The sequence below is a fragment of the Labeo rohita genome, chromosome 2 (genome assembly GCF_022985175.1).
Source record: "Labeo rohita strain BAU-BD-2019 chromosome 2, IGBB_LRoh.1.0, whole genome shotgun sequence".
NCBI lineage: Eukaryota > Metazoa > Chordata > Actinopteri > Cypriniformes > Cyprinidae > Labeo > Labeo rohita.
The window spans coordinates 15,325,903-15,348,625 of NC_066870.1; the positions used below are offsets into that span (position 1 = coordinate 15,325,903).

Below are 22,723 nucleotides of genomic sequence, written 5' to 3' on the forward strand. Positions count from 1 at the left end.
AGGAAATGAAATCACTGAATGGTGTATGGCAGTGTAAGTGCATGCTGAATTTATTCCGAATACCTGATAGTTCCTGCCAGCAGTGGGTTGAATGCGTACAGCCAGTCATGCATCTCTTTGTCATTGCCTGCTTGGAGGAGAATGTTGCGATGCTCAGTGCACACTGCAAAAGTGTTAGGAGCCTGGAAACAAAACATTACATAGCTTAACAAAATCAGTAGACAGCTATTGCTAGCACAACTCTTTTACTCAGTAATCATGCGTTATGTCATTGAACGAGGTATAAATAAATGGCCTCACCCTCAGCATGGCATGCTGATCTTCGCTGTACTCCACCTGAGCAGAGGACAGGTTGATGACAGCTCGCTCCACGCAGTCTCTCTCACTGCGGTACAGGTAGACATATGGCCGCCGCACCACAATGTAACGCTTCACCCAGCCACTGGTGTGTGTCTCGTGAAAGTGTAGATAGCCTTTCTTTGACACAATGGGGCTGTCAGGAAAATAATAGTAGACGTATATTGTATTATTTAGAGGGTAATCAATAAAAAGACACATTAGGATGTTTAAAGTTTTAATAACAGGAGATTTTAAAAGTTATACTGACACCTAGTGGTGTGGATGCAAAGTACAAAACTAACATTTCAATCAAATTTAGATTTTTTGCTGCCTAATGTTTTAGTGTACTTTTAATATCAAAAATGAGTTGACTGTTTGGGCTGCTACCTGACACGAATCTCCTGGATGTTCGGGATGAAGGTGCAGCTCCTTGGTTTTCTCTCTATAGGGCTGAAGGGATCGAGATCAGGACTGGAGGCACCAGAGTTTGCCTCAGCACCTCTGTAAAATCACACAGAACAAAAAAAGTCCTGTTAGTTGAGGTTTTCTGAGACTAAAAGGAACTAGAATTAGCCGTACTGAGATCATATTAGTGGGAACTTTTGGATTTTGCGTTGAAAATATACTGACCTGAGGTCTGGACTGCCGTAGTGCCCGTCCACCAGTGACGGGCAGGTAGAGGAGGGTGTTAAAGTGCTCAGAGGGGAAGAAGCACTTAAAAGCGATGCAGACATCTCTGACAGCTAAATAAAAAAAAGAGCACCACCAGATGATAAAGCTGGCAACACATTAATTAAAGTGTCTCGTTCATCATATTCCAGAAAATTCCATGCTTACCCTTAAAGCATCTATTACACTAATCATGCTGCTCTACTCTAAATGAGTGAATGAGAGAAGTGAAAACACATTTTTAAATGCCTATTTTAATTGAGTAAAGGAAGACTGCTAAGTGAGGCATAAGAAGAAAGAGAGAGCGAGAGAGAGATATCTAGTCTGTGTGGGCGAAAGAATGAGGCAAGGTCTGGATGGACACTAAAACGGTAAAGGCTCACCTTGCTCTCACTGAGACTGCTGCTCACCTGGCTGTACTGCCTGTTGAAGGTGTGCATGAGCAGTCGCACACACTGAAACAAGAAAAAAAAAACAGGACAATTAAAATACATAAAGTAACAACATTTTGTTAGTTTTAGCATATCAGAGTGGTGGTTTCAATTTAATTAAAGAGCAGTTAACAGTGATAAAAACTTATTAACCTCACCAATGCCATATTTTAATGTGTGGACATGAACAACTAAATGTGTGATTTGAAAAACTAAATGTGTCTCTTTTAATTTTACTGCACTGATTGTTTTTTCTATTGAAATGCCAGTCTTATTTTTTATTATTAGTATTTTTATTGTTAAGGTGGACAATGGCAAACAACTGATGTATTTCAATTAAGTTTATTGTGAGAATAAAACATAATCGGTCTGAATACTGAGCCCTGTGGTACTCCTTTACAAAACAACTAATTCTTATTCATTATAGCTACTTGAGAAGCAACTGTGTGGAAAAAATAGGAGTTAATTTTATTATCTGCCTACCTAATTGGCTTTTTCTTTGTTTGTTTGTTTTAAACACAAAATTTTATTTATACATGTTTATATATCATCTTTAAATTAAGATTAATTAAGATATATTATCTGGAAACAAGTAAATAAAACAAGTATATTTATCTTGTTTTAAGGTTTTTTACTAAAAACAACACTAATTAAAATTTCAGATTGCCACTCAACTGTTTGGGGTCAGTAAGATTTTTAATGTGTTTTAAAGACATTTTTTCTGTTCAACAAGGCTGGGTTTATTTGATTAAAAAATATATATATATTGGGAAATATTATTGCAATTTAAAATAGTGGTTTTATATTTTAATATACTTTAAAACAGAATTTATTCTTGTGATGCAAAGCTGAATTTTCAGCATCATTACTCCAGTCTTTAGTGTCACATGATCCTTCAGAAATCATTCTAATATGCTGATTTATTACAGTGTTGGAAACAGCTGTGCTGCTTACTATTTGTGGAACCTGTGATACTTTTCTCAGGTTTTTTAAATGAATAAAACATTGAAAAGAACAGCATTTATTTAAAATAACAATCTTTTGTAACAATATACACTACCGTTCAAAGTTTAGGGTCAGTACATTTTTTCTTTCTTTCTTTGAAAGAAATTAATACTTTTATTTAGCAAGGATGTGTTAAATTGATAAAAAAGTGATAGTAAAGGCTTACATTGTTAGAATTGAATTGTTGAATAAATGCTGTTCTTTTTAACTTTGTAATCATCAAAGAATCCTGAAAAAAAGAATCACAGGTTCCAAAAGAATATTAAGCAGCACAACATTTCCAATATCAGCATATTAGAATGATTTCTAAAATTTAGCTATGCATCACAGAAATAAATTATATTTTAAAGTATAATAAAATACATAAACATATACATATTTACCTACATATATATATATATTCAATTGCAATGATATTTCATAATATTACTTTTTTCTGTATTTTTGATCAAATAAATGTGTAAATAGATAGATACACAAACGCTGTTTGGTTTAGTCAAACTGGACTTGGTAGGAATAGCCTATCAGTGTCATATTATGTGGATTTAAAGCAATAGACATTCACCTTGGCAGCCAGCTCCCTCTGTCTCTCGTTGGGACTGTCCAGACCCAGGCTGACTACTGGGTTGAACATGGGGCTGGAGGCCTTGGGTGAATCCATCAGGTCTTTGCCACAGAAAGAGTCCTGTCCCAGCAGCAGAGATGCTTCCAGCTTCTCTCTCAGCAGAAGGTAATGCCTGGTCTTCTCCACCTGTAAGCATACATGGACCTCACAGTCAGTTACTTGACTGGAAACAAAAATCAGATAATAGCCTAAATTAAAAGCCCTTAAACATTCAGATGGACCATATTTTACCTCTTGTAGAAGGCTAAGTTTCTCCAGCTCCCACTGGTGGTCCAGAATGAGGCTGTCGCTGCGGGGCCTCCAACCCGCAAGGTTCTCCTCTCCACGCACATACGCCACTGAGGTGTCCAGCACCCGTCTGCGCCTCCTTTGCATACCTGCACCATAATGACAGAACAACAAAATGAATCAAACAACTGGGTTAAATCTGCATATTTATGTGATAAACATGATAACATTTGAATTTGTACTTACCAGGACTTCCAATGTCAGCCAAATGGCAGAGGCTTAATTCATACACTCCAGTCACACGGTTACTGAGACACGGAAGACAAAACAATTAACCATTTAACTCTACTATTACAATGATAATCCAAGTGAAAAATTGTTTTTAGATATCAAGTCTTGAGCAACACAGCTTAGAAATGGTGCATTTGATGAACTCAAATTCTTGTTACTTGACTGCAATTTACTTTTCCTCACCTCTCAGAGGGCCTAAAGGCACCAGTGCTGAAAAGGTTTCGAATGGAGCGAGACGCAGGAAGTTTAGCATCTCTGGAGTAGAACACCATGCAAAAGTCCTTAGTGATGACAGTGGGCTGAGTGCAGTTCTCCATCTAAACATAACAGCAACACATTAGCGGAACATCTCAAATTAAATTCATAATCAAATTCAGAGCTAAACGTCTGACTGTGTAGACTGAATTTACTTTTATTTGTGTTGATAATGCTTTTGATTAGTTCCAATATCTCCCACATTGATTAAATGTCATAATCTATGGAAGCCCGTTTCTGCCACTGAATAAAAAATAAAGAAAGGTAACTGTGACCTTATTTCTCACAATTGTACGTTTACATATCATATTACGTTACATATTACATGCAAAGACTTGGGAGATAAAAAGTCGCAATTCTGAGAATTCTTTTTTCCCTCAGAATCGGACTTTACTGCAGAGAAAAAAGTCAGAATTATTAGATACAAACTCAGATTTGTGAGAAGAAAGTCAGAATTGTGAGATACAAATTCTCAATTGTGAGAGAAAATCTGAATTGTGAGAAACAAACTTGCATTTGTGAGAAAAAAGTCAGAATTGTGAGTTACAAATGCACATTTGTGAGGTGAGGAAAAAGTCAGAATTATTAGATAAAAACTCGCATTTGTGAGAAAAAAGTCAGAATTGTGAGATGCAAACTCACATTCGTGAGAAAAAAAGTCAGAATTGTGAGATACAAACTCGCATTTGTGAGGAAAAAAGTCAGAAGTCTTAGTTACAAATTTCCATTTGTAACAAAAGGTCAGAATTATTGGATAAAAACTCACATTTGTGAGAAAGAGTCAGAATTATTAGATAAAATCTCGCATTTGTGAGAAGAAAGTCAGAATTGTGAGATACAAATTCTCAATTGTGAGAGAAAATCTGAACTGTGAGAAACAAACTTGCATTTGTGAGAAAAAAGTCAGAATTGTGAGTTACAAATGCACATTTGTGAGGTGAGGAAAAAGTCAGAATTATTAGATAAAAACTCGCATTTGTGAGAAAAAAGTCAGAATTGTGAGATGCAAACTCACATTCGTGAGAAAAAAAGTCAGAATTGTGAGATACAAACTCGCATTTGTGAGGAAAAAAGTCAGAAGTCTTAGTTACAAATTTCCATTTGTAACAAAAGGTCAGAATTATTGGATAAAAACTCATTTGTGAGAAAGAGTCAGAATTATTAGATAAAATCTCGCATTTGTGAGAAAAAAAGTCAGAATTCTTAGATACAAACTTGCATTTGTGAGAAAAAAGTCAGAATTATTAGATAAAAACTCACATTTGTGAGCAAAAAGTCAGAATTGTGAGATGCAAACTCGCATTTGTGAGAAAAAAAGTCAGAATTATTAGATAAAAACTCACAATTGTGAGAAAAAAGTCAGAATTCTTAGATACAAATTTGCATTTGTGAGAAAAAGTCAGAATTATTAGATAAAAACTCACATTTGTGAGCATAAAGTCAGAACTGTGAGATGCAAACTCGCATTTGTGAGAAAAAAAGTCAGAATTATTAGATAAAAACTCACATTTGTGAGAAAAAAAAGTCAGAATTCTTAGATACAAACTCGCATTTGTGAAAAAAAGTCAGAATTGCAAGATGTAAACTCACAATTGCGAGAAAAAAAGTTTTATTTTTCATTCGGTAGCAGAAACAGGCTTCCATAATAATCTGATCACTTAAGTTTTGAAGAGTCTTCCTCACCTCAAGATAGGCAGAGAGGGTGATGTAAATTTTCTCTCCATATGGAGTGACACGGTTCAGCAGGAGGGAGTTGTGCATGGAGCTGTCCCATGCCGCCTCAAAGCGGTAAAATGTCCTGAAAAGTTGCAAACAGCTTTGAGAATGATATCACTGCTTATATTTGTCTTCATTTGTACAAGTTAGAATATGTAAGGTGGGTTACAATAACAACAATGACAACAACAAAAAATAAATAAAATACCATCGCTTAAGGAAAAAACATACCTATGGTCAATTCCCAATGACACTCTGACAGGACACAATAAAGAAATGACCATGTTAGTGAATTAAAATTGTGTTACATACTAATTTTAAATAATTATGTCATTAAATAATTAGAATATAATTAAATTATATGCATCTGTGTGGTTATTAGTTATGAGGTTTTAGTGTTGTTAGCACACAATATTAATTCATATTAAGAGTAATTGATTGATATACATTAATTAATTGACATTATGTACATAATACAAATAATCTAAATATGTTTAATTCATATAAATATTTTATATTGTTGTTGTATTATTTATATTTGTTGTTGTATTATTTATATTGTTATTGCTAACATTGCAATTTTATTATGACACAATCATATTGCGAATAGCAATATGAACAGTTTTACAAAACAGTTTTCAACAGCTTTCTGTTATTAAGAGGTACTGGAGGAAGGATCAGCGGTGCACCTGTCATCATAAGATGGTCGTATGTAGCCTGAAGACAGGATGTTGAGGGACAGGATGTTGGGGTCGATGATAGTCTCATCCGCCTCGGGTGTGTTACGAATACGCCCTAAAAAAGAACGGAAGAAATGCTGAGCCAACTGAAACTCTGCCTGAACATTCACCATAACAACTCCATTTGTCCTCTATACCAGTAGCGCTTAATGTGATAGAAGCCAGATATTTTTTAGATAAATAGCACAATCATTTTCTAACCTATGACGAGCTCTTTAACCTCCTTCCACTCAATATCATTGCCCGTTTCATGGGCAATAGTCACTGTAATTCTTCTTTGGATGCCCTGTGGAAAAGGTGAACATCAAAAATCAAACATTACTGTAGTAGTATTTAACAATATTACTGTTTATAATGTATTTGTGATCAAATAAATATAGCCTTAAAGACTTATTTCAAAAATATTAATCTTAGCAACCCCAAACTTTTAAAAAGTAGTGTAAATATGATCTGTACTACCATTAAATGGGTTGATAGGGACAGAAAGATAGATTCATGTTTACCTGGTGCAACAGGAATGTACCATGGCAGGGCATTCCACCCCTGTGATCAACAACGGCTGGGATGTAACTGTACACAAAAAGTACACAAATAGGTACAAGGGTTACATTATATATGAATAGCCTACCATACATACAGGTTTCAATGAGTAACTTTCTAGGAACTGATATACCACAATGTGTTTATCAGACACTCACTCTCCATTGGCCTCCAGTTCACAGATCTCAAAGAATGCCATAAGGTCATATTTGCAGTGACAGGGGCCAGCGGTGGAGCGCGTCAGCGTGTTCAGTTTAGTGGCGGGCACTGGGGGGGAGACAGAGGCAGAGTTCAGACATGGACAGACCACAAGTACTGCATGTACTGTACAAGAAATAAGACAAAACATCACCTCACCTGGCTTTGACAAAGGCATAACTCTAGGGAACTGCCTTCTTGTTGGACGTAATGAACTATAGGGACGGAGAAAACATTTTTAGTTGACATTTTAGGTGACTAAAAAGTATAATAATAAAAATCTAAAAAAAAAGCTTGCTCACCTAATTAAGTCCTTACAGAGTGGAGGGAAAGGCTGTTTCTGGTAGTGGCCGAATACCTCAAAAACAATTGGCTGACTTTTGATGTATTCCACGAAAGATTTTGTGACCTCCACGGTTATCTGCAATATCAGCAAACCGCATCTAAATTATTTATGTCTGATTTATTTCTAACATCTCAAAGATGGTTGAATTACTTCATTAGTAAATGTCACAAAGGTTGATTACATTTTGTACATGGTAGAATCCCAGTGGAGGCCCTCGGCCGGTATTCTTTAATGGCTCAGTGGAAAATGCCTCGTCATGCCTGTGAATAAAGCTGGAAAAAGATACAGGACGGCTGAGATGTGATTGCATCAGATGTCTTACCAGCATCCTGGAGTGTTTGCAGAAGTATCATTCAGACTGAGGGGGCACATTGTTTTTGAGTGGCAACTTTCAAAAAAAATTTGCAGAAATGAAAGCAGCAATAGATGCTATTTACACTAAGTAAAATAGCAGTATTTTCTTTGCAATAATATTTGTAAGATGCTATTTATACTACTTAGCGCAAGTGGCAGATTTTTGCACATGAGTATTGTAGTACATTCTAAAACAGCATGCATTAATAATGTATTGAGTGTAAATTAACATACATATCAAAATTACTAAATGGATGCTGCCTTATTGGGACAGTAACCTCTGTATACCTAACCCTAACCGATACACACCTGTAACACACTTCCAATTTCCGATTTGATATGTGATGTGAAAAGGGAGAAGAACAACTTCAGCAAAAGGCGGATTTGAACTCGGGTCGATCACATGAAAAAGTCACACATTACACACTTTACCACCTATGCCACTGAAGCCGCTGTTCAGTAGTCCTCTTTTGTAATGCTGACTAACCCAAACACATGTTTGTGGGTGAAGTTGGTGTAAATAACCTCTGTTTTTCCATTTTTTTTATTTTTGTAGATGTACAGCACAGTTTCCTTTATTAAAAATCCTGATAAGTCTATGAATGTGATACGTCTACTCACTTGAACTGGCAGAAGATATCTGCATACTCAGCAGAGATGCTGGAGGCCTGAAGCACTGTGACCCTGAAGGTGAAGTTGCTGCCAATTTTCAAGTGCTGAAGTGATTTTTCCTGAGTCACATCAAGAGAACATTCCAGACCACCCTTCAGAGGACTGTTAGGAATGTCAGGAGATGCTAGATGCAGCAATGCATGAGAAAACAGATCGGATTAGAATACAAATATTGTCTCACTCATGTGTAAGTCATTTATATTACTATTTACAATGAATATTTAGTGTAAAAATATCACAGCGAGATTACTGAGCATATTATTTTATGTTGTGGCCTGTATACATTCATTATAATGTATTGTGCAAAATGTATATCAATCACGTATGAATAAATAAATAAGGCCACCAGTAATGTTTACCTGCACAGGTGTTGTTGTTGACCTCATCAGCACTGAGGCCCATCTCTGAGTTTTGTCCTTCTCCTTCTACGATGCGCAACTCCTCTTGAGATGTGTTTGTGTGAGACGTCCCACCAGTGCATGTTTCTGTTTGGAACTGAGCAGAGAGAAAAATGATTCTTGATTGTGTCTTCAATTATTTCATACCTAAAAATCCAAAGCCCAACTCAACTTTGCAGATAGTAACTGTGATAATTAATTTTCCAAGAGAAAACAGGACCAGTTACATTTAATTAGTGACACAACCAACCTTCTCGAACTGTTGATCCTCAAATGAGATCTTGGCAGTTCCTGATTGTCTCACACCTGAGCCATAATCAGGAGCCTCTTCATCAGCTGTGACAAGAAATTAAAGATTATGGCAAAAATGTCATATTTAATCATATTTAAATATAATTGGTCTGAATGCTGAGCCTTGTGGTACTCCTATACTATAAAATATAATCGGTCTGAATACTGAGCCTTGTGGTACTCCTATACCATAAAACATAATCGGTCTGAATACTGAGCCTTGTGGTACTCCTACACTATAAAAGATAATCGGTCTGAATAGTGATCCTTGTGATACTCCTATGCTATAAAACAGTGGTTTATAAACGAGTCCTGCGAGCACCCCCAACACTGCACATTTTGTAGGTTTCTCATACCTGACACACCCCTTTTCAGGTCTTGCTGTCTCTACTAATAAGCTGATAAGTTGAATCAGGTGTGATTGATGAGGGAGACACAGAAAATGTGCAGTATTGGGGGTGCTCGCAGGACTGGTTTGAAAACCACTGCTATAGAAGATAATCAGTCTGATTACTGAGTCTTTATTATCAGTCTAAATATTGAAGCATTATAGTACTCCTATACTTTAAAACATAATTGGTCTGAATACTGAGCCTTGTGGTACTCCTATACTATAAAACATAATTGGTGGTACTTGTGGTACTCCTATAATAAAAAAAAATATTATTGGTCTAAATATTGAAGCCTTGTAGTACTCCTATACTTTAAAACATAATTGGCCTGAATACTGAGCCTTGTGGTACTCCTATACTAAAAAACATAATTGGTCTAAATATTTAAGCCTTGTAGTACTCCTATACTATAAAACATAATCGCTCTGAATACTGAGCCTTGTGGTACTCTCATACTGTAAAACATAATCGGTCTGAATACTGAGCCTTGTGGTACTCTCATGCTGTAAAACATAATCGGTCTGAATACTGAGCCTTGTGGTACTCCTATACTAGTATTAAAAAACATCAAACAATACTTCACGTAAAGTGACAATAATTAATGTAAAATCATACTGTACACTTTGCAGGTTAGCTCTGTTTTTTCTGTTTTTTTTTTCGAAGTCAGTTGAATTTCTGATTGGAATCTGCTCAAAATAGGTTTGTGAAAGCATCATAAATTTACCTGATATGGCTTGAACTGCCACACGGAGGAACCCCTTGACCTCGCCTTTCTCGCTTACAATGGCCACACGGTGCACTAATGGCACAGGGTACAGCAGATTGCTCAGATACACAAAGGCCCTATGGGAGCAGAAGGAGAGGATGATGGGAAAAAAAAGGAGAGCCAAAGAAAGAAGAGGGATTTGAGACAGTTGATGGGGTGAAAAAAAAGAAGAAAAAAGGTTAACATTAATGGAAAAATAAGTATAAATGGGAAAAATGTCAGTGAAGATCAACTCAGCCACACTGCCACTAGACAACACGACATCAGACACAAAAAAAGCAACCAAACAAGAAGCTGCTCCAGCGAAAGCCAAAAAGTCAGCGGTTCATCTGTGAATACTCTATTAGAGCCTCCATTCTCATAAAATGATACAGAAAGTGGTGATAGCAAGGATTTTGGTCAATGTGGGGGTTGGTGAAAGTGTTTCAAGAACATGCATATAGAGGAGAACTGCACCACAAGCTACTTTACACTATAATTTTTGACTGACTGATCTAAATTGTTAAGTGTCACACATCTGATTTTAAAAGATGTTTCAGTAACTGATTGAAGGTTTAATTACAATTCCATGTCACAGGTAAGCGTCTATAAAATCACTGAACTAGACAAAGTATCGAATGCAATTAGGTTTGGACTACATCCAGACAAATTCATTCATTCAATTCAGATCTGCCCTCTTGATCCCAATGTGTTGCTGGACGAAGCTTGACAGGCAGGGTTCAAGAGTGGCAGGAGGTGTGGCCAGAGAGCTTTCGACAAGATTGGTGAGGCGCAAATACAGCATGCTCAGATAAACAAAATGTTTTGTGAGAAAATAAACTCCAAATTTGGCTCGTTGGGCCAGATGCAAACTGGAAAGCAAAAAATTGAAATGACATTAACATACATGAATTTGACCCCCATCAACTTAAAAGAGAAATCAAAGTCAACACACGTCACAAATCTTGTATGTTGCATGTGCGCAGGGAAGTGAGAGTGTGGGAGCCAATCCAAAACTGTGGTACAAATTTTAGCTCTGGCATGCCTGGTTGAGACTGCTGTAGTCGAAACCAGCTCTTTCATCTTGAGCGCTGCAGCTTTTCAGACAAAACAATCATCTGATTTATACCAAAACAACGGAATTCAGCAGAGGACACTAATTTCGTTTCAGAGAAGAGCAGACAAAAAAGTATTATGATGCCATACAATGCTGTATCTTTCAAAACAGGGTAGAATTGACGTGATTGGCATTCGCAACACTATTAATTTTGTCTTGTAGAGCCACCCATGTTCAAATGCCTTCAAATGCCTAAAGTTCCCCTTTGTAACAATAAAAATCCATTAGGAATCTGTCACCAGCAGTCCACTGTGTTTCACAGTCAGTATCTTGACATTCCTTTTGTTCGGTTTCCTCTCATTCAGTTACTGAAAACCTTGGATACCACTGAAATGGTCCCTTTCAACACTCTTTGCAATAATACACTACCGTTCAAAAGTTTTGGATCAGTACGATTTTTAATGTTTTTTAAAAGAAGTCTTTTCTGTTCATCAAGGCTGCATTTATTTGATTAAAAATACAGAAAAAACTGTAATACTGTGAAATATTATTGCAATTTAAAATAGTGGTTTTCTGTTTTAATGTACTTCAAAATAAAATTTATTCCTGTGATGCAAAGCTGAATTTTCAGCATCATTACTAGTCTTCAGTGTGACTTGATTCTTCAGAAATCATTCTAATATGCTGATTTATTATCAATGTTGGAAACAGTTGTGCTGATTAATTTTTGTGGAATTTTTTAGATGAATAAAACATTAAAAAAACAACACTACCGTTTAAAGTTTGTGGTCAGTTTTTTTCTTTCTTTCTTTCTTCAAAATACTTTTATTCAGCAAGGATGTGTTAAACTGATAAAAAACTGCAGTAAAGACTTACATTGCTAAAAAAGATTTCTATGCCCTGTTTGGAAGTTTTAGTACCAGCCCCTGTTGTCTGTGTCTCAGTGTGAAAGAGCTAGTTTCCTCTGCCAGCATGCTCCTGAAACCTCACCAACCTTCCCACTAAACTGAACAGAGGCCAGCGGTCGTAAAAGGGGTCCTGGCCATCGCTGACACCTGGGCAGCGCTCCCCCACACCATCCTCCTCCTCCTCTCTCCCAAGCTCTGAGCCAGGGTCCTCCATAAAGATCTCATCGTCCAGGTCATCCAACTCCTCCTCCTCCACCTCGACTTTCCCATAATGCCGCTCATCGGCAAGCTCGGTTATGTCAGAGTCGGGGTCGGAGAGGGTGGGGGAGAGGGTAAGGTCACTCATGCGCTCGCTCATGCACGTGTTGAGAATGGGAGTGCTGGTGCAGCCGAAAACACGGGAACTGGGTTAGTACAACACCACACGCGCCGTTGCACACACTCGCTCACATGTACAAGACATTGTTGTATGTCAGCATAAACCTAGGCGTGAATTTGTGTTTGGCTAATGATCTACTATATTTGGTGAGGAGTGTTCAAGCTTAGCTTTAGCATTTGGAGTGTCTGAATATTGAAAAATGTATGCAAAACTTATTGAATGAAGGCTGCACATAGCTCACCATTCAACTTAAAAGTGAAGGAACCCTCATTAAAAGCACAATGCAAATCATAGGCAGTTTCCATGTACAGTGGGAATACCAACATCCACTCAGCACTTTAGAGCATACAAACTGATGGATTACTCACCGACCAACCAGACGGAACCATGGAAAGCGGTCGTAGAAAGGGTCACCGCCGGACATCATATGATCACAGTCCTCGACTGCAGTACTAGGCACCTCTGCTGCTCGGTCATACATTTCTCTCATCAAATCCAGTCTTTGTCTGCAGAGACAATAGTAATGCATCAGCAAAAGCAATAAAACATGCTCTGTAATGTTTGCAATCCGCAATATGCTCACTTTTTAAGCATAAACCAAAAAGGATGCATTAAAGGGTTAGTTCACTTACAGAATAAAAATTTCCTACTAATTTACTCGCCCCCATGTCATCCAAGATGTTCATGTCTTTCTTAAGGTTCTTGAGGAACACATTCCAGGATTTTCTCCATATAGTGGACTTCAATGGGGATAATTGGGTTAAAGGTCCAAATTGCAGTTTCAATGCAGCCTCAAATGGCTCTACACGATCCCATCTGAGGAATAAGGGCCTTAACTAGCGAAACGATCTGTCATTTTTGCAATACATAGTCAAGTTAGAAGGGTCACGCATGACAAGTGTGGAAGTACCAACCCAGTGTTTATAAAGTGAACGTGCAAAAAAAAAGTCAATCTCCCTTTACAAAAAAGGTAAAACAACAATGTCGGGCGATTTTGAAATTGGAGGAGAAAATCAGATAGAGCTTTTCTCTCTACCCTACCCTTCTGAACCGAGACACACAGACGAAGAACTAACCACGCGTAACCTTTCTAATGTGATTATGTAATGCGTGAAGTCATAGACTCACATTGCAGAGTTAGTGCAAGATGAGCATTTGTGGTTAAAAAGTATGCTAATTTTTATTTTTTTTTTTAGAAAATGGCCAATTGTTTCACTAGATAAGAATTTTATTCCTCAACTGGGATTATGTAAAGTCCTTTGAAGCTGCACTGAAACTGCAACTTTGCAGTTGGTGCTAAGAATGCTAAGAATGAAAGCCATCAACATCTTGGATGACAAGGGGTAAGTAAACTATCAGGATTTTTTTCTTCTGAAAGTGAACTAATCCTTTAAGCCGCATTAGCTTTAGCCTATTAGCTTTGAGATCATCAATATGCTGGTGTACTCCTAAAAGGTGAAATTAACTTTTAGCAGCTACATCCAATTAAAATATACAATATTTGTCTTCTAGGAACAGCAAAAATATTCATAATTCATTCCCAATTTTTGTCTCTTTAGAATGAGAATAAATGTCCACCTACAGTAATACCACCTGCCTCTGATTAGCAATAGCAAATAGCCATGTCTGTGAGGTAAATTTAAGACTGTCTGGCCATTATTATGTTTATTGTTTTTATTATGTTTTTTGAGGAAAACATTTTGGGATTTCTCTCCATATAGTGGACTTCAATGGTGCCCCGAGTTTGAACGTCCAAAATGCAGTTTAAATGCATCTTTAAAAGGCTCTAAACGCTCGTCTTGTCTAGGTCTGCCTGAACTTGATTTTGAAGTTGAGGAAGAAAATGAGATGGGAGTTTTTCGACATACCTTGTCTTGAGCCAGAAAAAAACAGAGTTCAGGCAGACCTAGACAAGACGGGCATTTGAGGTTAAAAAGTAGGAAAATAACCAATCGTTTCGCTAGATAACACACTTCTTCCACGGCAGGATTTTTTTGATCTTGGATGACAAGGGGGTGAGTACATTATCTGTAAATTTTTGTTCTGGAAATTAACTTCTCCTTCAACACATTACAAGTAACAAGATTTACATAATCAGATTACCTTTTTACGTAACTAGTTAAGTAATGCATTACATTTTTAATTTACAAGAGAGTTACTTTTTCAAATAAGTAATACTTTTTTTTCCACTTATTGACTGACAGCTGTCCTGTCTCGTGTTGAGAGAAATCAGGAGTAAGTGCAGAGAATGAGGCACTTCCTTCAGCCCGAGGATGTCAAAATTCATGTCATTTTTATTGTGAAAGGGCCTTTTGTCATTAAAAACAAATAAACAAGCCCGGCCCAGGTGACAAAAAATAACATAATGCATTACTTTCCATAAAAAGTATCTAAATTAGAATGCAATTACTTACTTTTTTATAGAGTAATGCAACTTTGTAATGCATTACTTTTAAAAGTAACTTTCCCCAATGCAACATTTCAGACAGACATTTATAAAATATCAATAAAGCATTTATTCATGTTACACCTCTTCAGATGTAAAAAGTAGAGTATTACCAAAAAAGCGTCACCATTTTGAAAAGAGCTGAGCTTTAAATCCTGATGCATAATATATATATGCATCAGGATATACAGTTATATGGCTAGACTCATTGTGTGGGCATTATGTGCCTCTTGTGTTTATGTTTAATTTCGGTGCACCTGAGTTTTTCCAGGGTCCAGTAGTGTGTGGCACCATTTTTCTGATCCTGAACCTCTACTGCTACAATGGTGCGAGGGAACAGCCTCTTCTCCCTGTCTTTGGCTATGCTGGGGGGCAGGAGGTCAGGAGGCAGCGGGGAGTACAGTGTGTCCGTGAGTAGTACAAACTGAAACTGAACCTGCAGAGAAAAAGGGGAACAATTTATCCTACATATTTCTAGGCATATCCAATCATTACGCTGACCTAAAATTACTTCAGTGTACCTTTTTCTTTAGCTCCACACTAATGGCGTTAGCCTCCTTGAGGAAAATAGCATTTCCCCAGAGCAGGTCTCTGAGAGAGGTGAACTGATAGAATCGCCATTTCCGGAAAGCCCAGAGGGCCAGTTCTGTCTCTCGCTTTGTCCACGGCACTGCAGGACCAAAATATGAACCCATTTCAAATAAGATGTCTCAGAAACAACACTTACAACATGTTTTAGAACATGAAATCATGTGATTATATCAAATCATCCAGTGGTTTAAACTTCAATACCCACCTTCCTCTTCTGGTTCCTCCTCTTCCTCCGTGGTTTCTGGGTAATATCTGGAATCAACCTGCCTCTGAAGAGCTTCCAGCTTACTCTCATAGTCCTTAACAAAAAAACAATGTTCAATTTGGTTTCACTGTGAGCTTCTTCAAGTTGCTACCACTTAAAGACTAATTAAGCTCTTACTAGTTTAAAATGGCTTACCAATCTCTGCTGTTCCAGAAGGTTGCTTGCTTCTTCTCTCTCTTTGCGGTACTGGTCCTCCAGCTCCTGTAACCTGTAAATGATGTCAACATCAGAATAAAGGTGCAGAACTTAGATACTAAATAGTCCTGTAGCGTGTAATCAGAGTTCATCTGAAACCCTCCACCTATCTAGATCTGATTTTTGCTGGTTTAAGACCACAAGAGGGCTAGTGACAGAAGTGCGACTGTACCTCTGCTCCATCTCTTGTTTCATATCAATGCCTTGTTTTTCCAGTAGTTCTCTTTGGGCAAAGGCCCAGTCCACTGGCTCCACAGGTGTGTCTGCACACGGGGTCCTCTCCCTCTCTTGCCGTGCTTGCTCAGGGTCATTGAAACGGAACACGTGGCTTTTGCCCATAATGATACGGTTGCCTAAGACAGATAACAGACAGGGTCAAAATGTCTTACAAGCACCAAAAAGTTGTTCAACAGACTGGGCTTGTTTTCAGACTAGAAACTAAAGAGTTACCTGATCTGAGAACAGTGGGCTCTGTCACTCTCTTCCCGTTAACGTAAGTCTCTGCTTCCTCACAGGGCTCCAGGACCACCGTACCCTCTCCTGACGCATTTGTGGTACTTGTGAAGATACAGTGTTCATCTTTAATGAAGTGACCGCTCAGGACAATGTCCTGCCGACTGCTGGCATCTTCACGGCCGACCCTGCAGGAAAATATGGAGGTCATACACTACCAGTCAAATGTTTTTGAACAATATGATTTGTAATGTTTTTAAAGAAGTCTCTTCTAGTCACCAAACTTGCATTTATTTGATTCAAAGTACAGCAAAAACTGTGAAATTTAGAAACATTTTTATTTAAAATGTAAATTTTTATATAGCTATTTAAAATAACTTTTTCTATTTGAATATATTTTAAAATGTAATGTAGTCCTGTGATTTCAAAGCTGAATTTTTAGTCACATGATCCTCAGAAATCATTCTAATATTCTGATTTGCTTTTCTAAAAACATTTAATATTAATATTATGTTGAAAACAAACAGCTAAGTAGTTTTTTTCAGGTTTCTTTGATGAATAGAGAGTTCAGAAGAACAGCAAGTATCTGAAATAGAAATCTTTTATAGCATTATTAATGTCTTTATCATCACCGTTGATCAATTTAAAGCATCCTTGCTAAATAAAAGTATTAATTTTTATAACCCCCCCCCTCCCAATCTTTCAAATGATGTAGTGTTAAATGTTAGAAAAGCATTTTATTTTAGATAAATGATGATCTTTGGATTTTTCTATTCATCAAAGAATCCTGACAAATAAAATGTACTCAACTGTTTTAAATATTGATAATAATATTTTTATTATCAACTAATGTGACACTGAAGACTGTAGTAATGATGCTGAAAATTTAGCTTGGTCACAGGAATAAATTACATTTCAAAATATATTAAAATAGAAAGCAGTTATTTTAAATAGTAAAAATATTTTACAATATTACTGACGTAACTGTATTTTGAATAAAAAAAATGCAGGCTTGGTGAGCAGAAGAGACTTCTTTTAAAAACGTTAAAAACCTTACTGTTCAAAAACTTTGAAAATTCCATTATGATGATCATTTAATACCAAAAAATATGAATTTCTGATGTAAAAAAACATGAAAAAATGTTTAAAAAAAAGAAAAGAAAGAAAGAAAGAAATCTATGGCCTTTTAGCTAATATTAAAATTAGCTAATATTATACATATTTTTGTGCATTATTAATAACAGATAATTAGTTACTGATTAGTCATAATTAGAAATGTTAAATTGTTGAAATGTTTACAATGTATAACAATTTTCGAAAAGGTATAATTTGTTAACATTAGCTAATTTATTAAGTAAACTAACAATGGGTGATATATTTTTACAACATCAGTTAAGAAAAATGTTCAAGTTAGTTCACTTTGATCTTAAAATGTATTAGAAAATGTTGAAATTAACATCAATAAATGCTGTAAAAGTGTTGTTCATTGTTAGCTTATGTTGACCAACTAATCTATTTGTGGACAATGGTTGAAAATACTGGTTGTAAAAAAACAACATTCTTACTTGGTGATTCCATCTTTAATGTAATACAACAAACATTCAGACATCAGTGGATCTTCATTGAGGTTGACCAGGTGAGGTGTCTGCAACAGTCAAATCATAAAGAAGTGTTGATTGACATATCTCTGCCATATGTACATCAAGCTACTACTACATATATTGTAAAAACGTTAATTTGGTGTAAAGTTGCTTTGCAACGATATGTATTGTGAAAAGCGCTATACAAATAAATTTGAATTGAAATTGAAGCATATGACTTCACTGTCTTCCTTTTTTAGAAAAAATATGTTATTTTCTAACCTTCTTTGGTGAAAAGACTCCAACAGTTCCTCCATCTTCCCTCATCGCCACACCCATTTCAGCCAAAAGTGCCTCCCTAATGACAACAGATGTTTTTTTTTAACAAAAGAGGAACAAAACATGAATTTCAGACACATTTCCAAGATAAATGCCAACCTTTCCATTCGAATGGCCTCGGTGCGACGAAGCTTCTCTTCCCAAGTTTCATTGAGTTCTGCGATTATCTTCTCAGTTTCCTAGTTGGAAAAGAGGTCGGCATTAAAGTGATCAGCCCTGGCCCTTATTAATTTATCAAACCTTCCATCCAGCCATTCCATCATCCTTTCTCTCACCTTCAGCCTCTCAATAGCTTCCTCGCTTCCTGGGCTGAACATGATCCGGTCATGCAGGCTGCTGATGGAGCCAGCTCGGCTGGACAGGGCGGAGAGCGAGGGCGATGGGCTCATCCCTGTCATGGCATTGGTCACTGTGGAGAAATCACCCCTTTGATTGACAGCCTGGATGCTATTGAGATTAGTCTTGTAATTGGACAAATCTGGGCAACACGTGGGAGCGACAGGTTGGGGAGTAAAAGGATAAATTTGTGGTAAGAGAAAAGGAAAACCATGGAAACAGAAAAGAAGGGGAAGGAGGAAGAGCAGAAAGTGTCAAACATAAAGCCGAAAAGCTAAGTAAAAAGGTTACAAAGCTGCAGGGGCGCAGGGCAGAGGGCATCAATTTGAGGACTTCAGATGCAGTTTTGCGTTTTTATTTTTCAAGTAAATTAGAATATCATAAAATGGATATCCATAATGGATTTTTCCCTCATGCCTCAAATTCATTGGACCATGCTTGAGATAATGAGCATGGAGATGAACTGAACACTGAATGCAATACTGATCTGTAACTACACAGACCGCATGGATGACCACATGCCTGTGCTTCACATCGAGGCAAAACCTCTAGAGCGCCTTTGGACCATCAGAGCAGCAGTGTTCAATAATTGTGTTGCCTGTCAGACTAATTAGCTTTATAAACTGATTAGTGGAAACTGCACAGCATGGACTTTGGTGGTCCAGAGATTCCTGCTTTGGCCATCGCAGGGGTCGGCAACGTTAGGAAGGGGCAATATTGGCACACACATGTAAAAGGACAAAGTATTCGCTGTATGATTGTTATATGATTGTCATATTTTTAACTCTTTGTTGTAAAATGTTGAAGTCAGATTCCAAAATTAACAATCATCAAGCAAATATAAGTAAAAATAGCCTCCAATTAAAGATTAATGAATGTTCTTTACCAAACACTGCGCAGAGCAAACCAAAAACTGATCCACACAATAGGGAGTCACCCAAATAAATCTTACACAGTCCTGTTCACAGTGCTGCATGGGTGACACACTTCGTAACAGGTTTTTATTTGGTTTTGTTTTTAAAACATATACTGTAACTGTTGAAAAAAATGCATGTAAAAAAAAAAGAAAATAAGTTGCCGACCCCTGAGTTATCATAAGCTGTGAAGCATTTAGGGTGGCAAAATACACACATTTGAGAGCAGCTATCCCAGGAGCCTGTGCCCGATATGCTGAGAAAAACAGAGAGAGAAGACACATCCTTCAGACACATTGTATGGAAGCCTGTTTCTGCCACTGAGTAAAAAATAAAAAAGGTTATTGCGACTTTCACAATTCAGATTTTTTTTCTCAGAATTATGTGATACAAACTTGCAATTTGGACTTTTTTTCTCAGAATTGTGAGATATAAAGTCAGAATTGCAAGACATAAACTCGAAATTGGGAGTTTTAAAGTCAGAATTGCATGAAATAAACTTGCAATTGTGAGAAATAAAGTCAGAATTGTGAGATGAAAACTTGCAATTCTGACTTCTTTTTCTCACAAACGCGAGTTTGAATCTTGCAATTCTGACTTTTTTTCTTAGAACTGAGATATAAACTCGTAACTGCAAGTTATAAAGTCCAATTCTAAGGGAAAAAAAGACTGATATGTCCTCAGAATTGCAGGTTTAAATCTCATAATTCTGACTTAACACTCAATTGCATGTTATAAAGTCAGAATTGCAAGATATAAAGAAAAATGTGAGAATTGTGAGTTTGTATCTCGCAATTCTGACTTTATTTCTTAGAATTGCAAGTTTATTTCTTTTGTGAGTTTGTATCACGCAATTCTGAGAAAAATAGCTGAGTGAGATGTAAATTTGCAATGTGAGAAAAAGTCAGAATTGTGAGATAAAAAGTCGCAATTACCTTTTTTTATTTTACATTCAGTAATGGAAACGGGGCTTCCATAGATTTCTGATCATATAAGTGTAGAGAATTTTTGTTTTACTCATAAGAACTCCTGGCAGCATTTGAATCTGAGAGGAAATCTGTCATTTTAAGTGTGAAAAAGAGTGAAACATTGTAGCACCTCAGTTTGAAGTGTATCACAGGTGACTCACTCTCAATGATGTCTCCAAGACCCTGAGCATAAAGCAGATCCTTCAGACGTGCCACCTCTTCTTTCAGTTCACGCACCAGGCGGTTGTTGGGGTCTTCGTTGATGACAGCGTTGCAGCGGATCTGCTTGGCTCGGTCAGCGTACCTGTGACAGTGATATCTCTACTAACTATCCAAAACGGTATCAAAACGTCCCAAACAGTTCAGTATTCAGTACATTACCAGCTGATGCTAATGACATTTAATGATATCTAATGATAAATTCTTCATAATAATGCATAGCCATTAAAGGATTAGTTCACCCAAAAAGAAAATTCTGTCATTAATTACTCACCCTCATGTTGCTCCAAACCCACAAGACCTTTGTTCATCTTCAGAACACAAAAAAAAGGCATTTTTGATGAAATCCAAGAGCTTTCTGACCCTGCATAGACAGCAACACAACTGACACGTTCAAGACCCAGAAAGGTAGTAAAGACATTGATAAAATAGTCCATGTGACATCAGTGGTTCAACCTTAATTTTATGAAGCTACGAGAATACTTTGTGTGCAAAGAAAACAAAAATAACATTGTTATTCAACAATTTTTTCTCCTCTGTGTCAGCCTTCAACACTCATTCACGAGAGTACCACAATGGAAGAATTTGTTGAATAAAGTTGTTATTTTTGTTTTCTTCGCACACAAAAAGTATTCTTGTAGTTTCATAAAACTAAGGTTGAACCACTGGTGTCACATGGACTATTTTAACAACGTCCTTACTACTATTCTGGGCCTTGAACGTGGTAGTTGCATTGCTGTCTATGCAGGGTCAGAAAGCTCTTGGTTTTAATCCAAAATATCTTAATTTGTGTTCAGAAAATGAACAAAGGTCTTACGGGTTTGTGACGACATACGGGTGAGTAATTAAAATACAGAATTTTCATTTTCAGGTAAACTATCCCTTTAACATACCAAAAAAGTTGTTAGTGTTACATGACTCTAGGTTATTAGTCCAAAATAGTGGTGGTTCTTACCTGAGCGTGCTGAGAGTCTCATCATAGTTAATATCAGCAGGGCTTAGAGCTGCTACCATAGCGGTACGTGAGTTTCCTCCTGATAAATAAAAAACATTTTGACGTTCAGGAATCTTTTTAATGTTCTGGGACCATACTACAATTAAACTGACCATTTTGACTGTAATATGCAATGCTTTATGTGATGGAGAGCAATGATGATTGTTAAAAACGTATGTGCAAGATGCATAAAACCTCATACCGAGGTTTTCCCTCAGCAGCCAAGTCAGAACTGAATCTCTGTATGGAATAAAGCTCTCAACTTTCTTTTTCTTCTTGTTCTGTAGAGAAAAAGAGGAGCTGCGTCAACTGTCAAAGCTATGAATGCTTGATTATTAAAGAAGAGTTAAACTCATTCTCACCTTGTTTGGTACAGAGTCCTACAAAACAATAAAATATATATTAATTTTTTATAGCCACCATTTTTTAATTTTCTTTTAAAGGGGTCATCGGATGCCCATTTTCCACAAGTTGATATGATTCTTTAGGGTCTTAATAAAAGGTCTATAATATAGTTCGGTTCAAAATTCTCAATGGTAGTGTAAAACAACACCTTTTTTACCTTGCCAAAATCAGGTCTGCAAAAATCATCCTGTTCTGGTCGAGGCTGCTTTAAATGTTAATGAGCTCTGCTCGCCTCGCCCCTCTCTTCTCTCTGTGGAGTGACGAGCCTGTTTACTTTATGCGCATTTAGCTGTGTTTAGCCGCTAAGCTTGCTAACTAGCATGTTATTAGGAAAGGTGATTGCAGAGATTCATAAAAAAAAAAACCTTATACTCATTCTGCTGTAGGTGAAGCTGGATCACGAATGATTTGCGCGAACATAGACGCATTTATGTAGAGA

At 36.9% G+C, this 22,723-nt stretch overlaps 1 protein-coding gene across 15 annotated transcripts in view; it reads right to left on the bottom strand.

Annotated features, from left to right (window-relative positions):
• The window catches only part of kif1ab (kinesin family member 1Ab), a 35,507-nt gene that overhangs the window by 5,028 nt on the left and 7,756 nt on the right, over positions 1-22,723 (bottom strand). The window contains exons 10-49 of one of the 15 annotated variants that reach the window (XM_051132769.1): positions 22,242-22,259; positions 22,082-22,160; positions 21,841-21,919; positions 20,828-20,970; positions 19,916-19,954; positions 18,724-18,857; positions 18,548-18,627; positions 18,392-18,467; positions 18,095-18,174; positions 16,527-16,717; positions 16,249-16,429; positions 16,017-16,089; positions 15,822-15,915; positions 15,547-15,695; positions 15,283-15,461; positions 12,948-13,085; positions 12,287-12,580; positions 10,215-10,333; positions 9,058-9,143; positions 8,769-8,904; positions 8,359-8,533; positions 7,565-7,655; positions 7,340-7,458; positions 7,197-7,252; positions 6,998-7,106; positions 6,803-6,869; positions 6,501-6,585; positions 6,249-6,354; positions 5,791-5,814; positions 5,527-5,641; positions 3,772-3,905; positions 3,544-3,605; positions 3,301-3,446; positions 3,010-3,195; positions 2,611-2,673; positions 1,419-1,463; positions 970-1,082; positions 727-840; positions 301-493; positions 64-182 (exon numbers count right to left, since the gene is read on the bottom strand). In XM_051132769.1, the coding sequence (XP_050988726.1) occupies positions 64-182; positions 301-493; positions 727-840; positions 970-1,082; positions 1,419-1,463; positions 2,611-2,673; positions 3,010-3,195; positions 3,301-3,446; positions 3,544-3,605; positions 3,772-3,905; positions 5,527-5,641; positions 5,791-5,814; positions 6,249-6,354; positions 6,501-6,585; positions 6,803-6,869; positions 6,998-7,106; positions 7,197-7,252; positions 7,340-7,458; positions 7,565-7,655; positions 8,359-8,533; positions 8,769-8,904; positions 9,058-9,143; positions 10,215-10,333; positions 12,287-12,580; positions 12,948-13,085; positions 15,283-15,461; positions 15,547-15,695; positions 15,822-15,915; positions 16,017-16,089; positions 16,249-16,429; positions 16,527-16,717; positions 18,095-18,174; positions 18,392-18,467; positions 18,548-18,627; positions 18,724-18,857; positions 19,916-19,954; positions 20,828-20,970; positions 21,841-21,919; positions 22,082-22,160; positions 22,242-22,259 (4,490 nt within the window). Of the gene's footprint in view, positions 1-63; positions 183-300; positions 494-726; positions 841-969; positions 1,083-1,391; positions 1,464-2,610; positions 2,674-3,009; positions 3,196-3,300; positions 3,447-3,543; positions 3,606-3,771; positions 3,906-5,526; positions 5,642-5,790; positions 5,815-6,248; positions 6,355-6,500; positions 6,586-6,802; positions 6,870-6,997; positions 7,107-7,196; positions 7,253-7,339; positions 7,459-7,564; positions 7,656-8,358; positions 8,534-8,768; positions 8,905-9,057; positions 9,144-10,214; positions 10,334-12,286; positions 12,581-12,947; positions 13,086-15,282; positions 15,462-15,546; positions 15,696-15,821; positions 15,916-16,016; positions 16,090-16,248; positions 16,430-16,526; positions 16,718-18,094; positions 18,175-18,391; positions 18,468-18,547; positions 18,628-18,723; positions 18,858-19,915; positions 19,955-20,827; positions 20,971-21,840; positions 21,920-22,081; positions 22,161-22,241; positions 22,260-22,723 lie in introns of all 15 variants that reach the window. The other 14 variants (XM_051132753.1, XM_051132778.1, XM_051132760.1 and 11 more) reach the window with 14 other exon arrangements.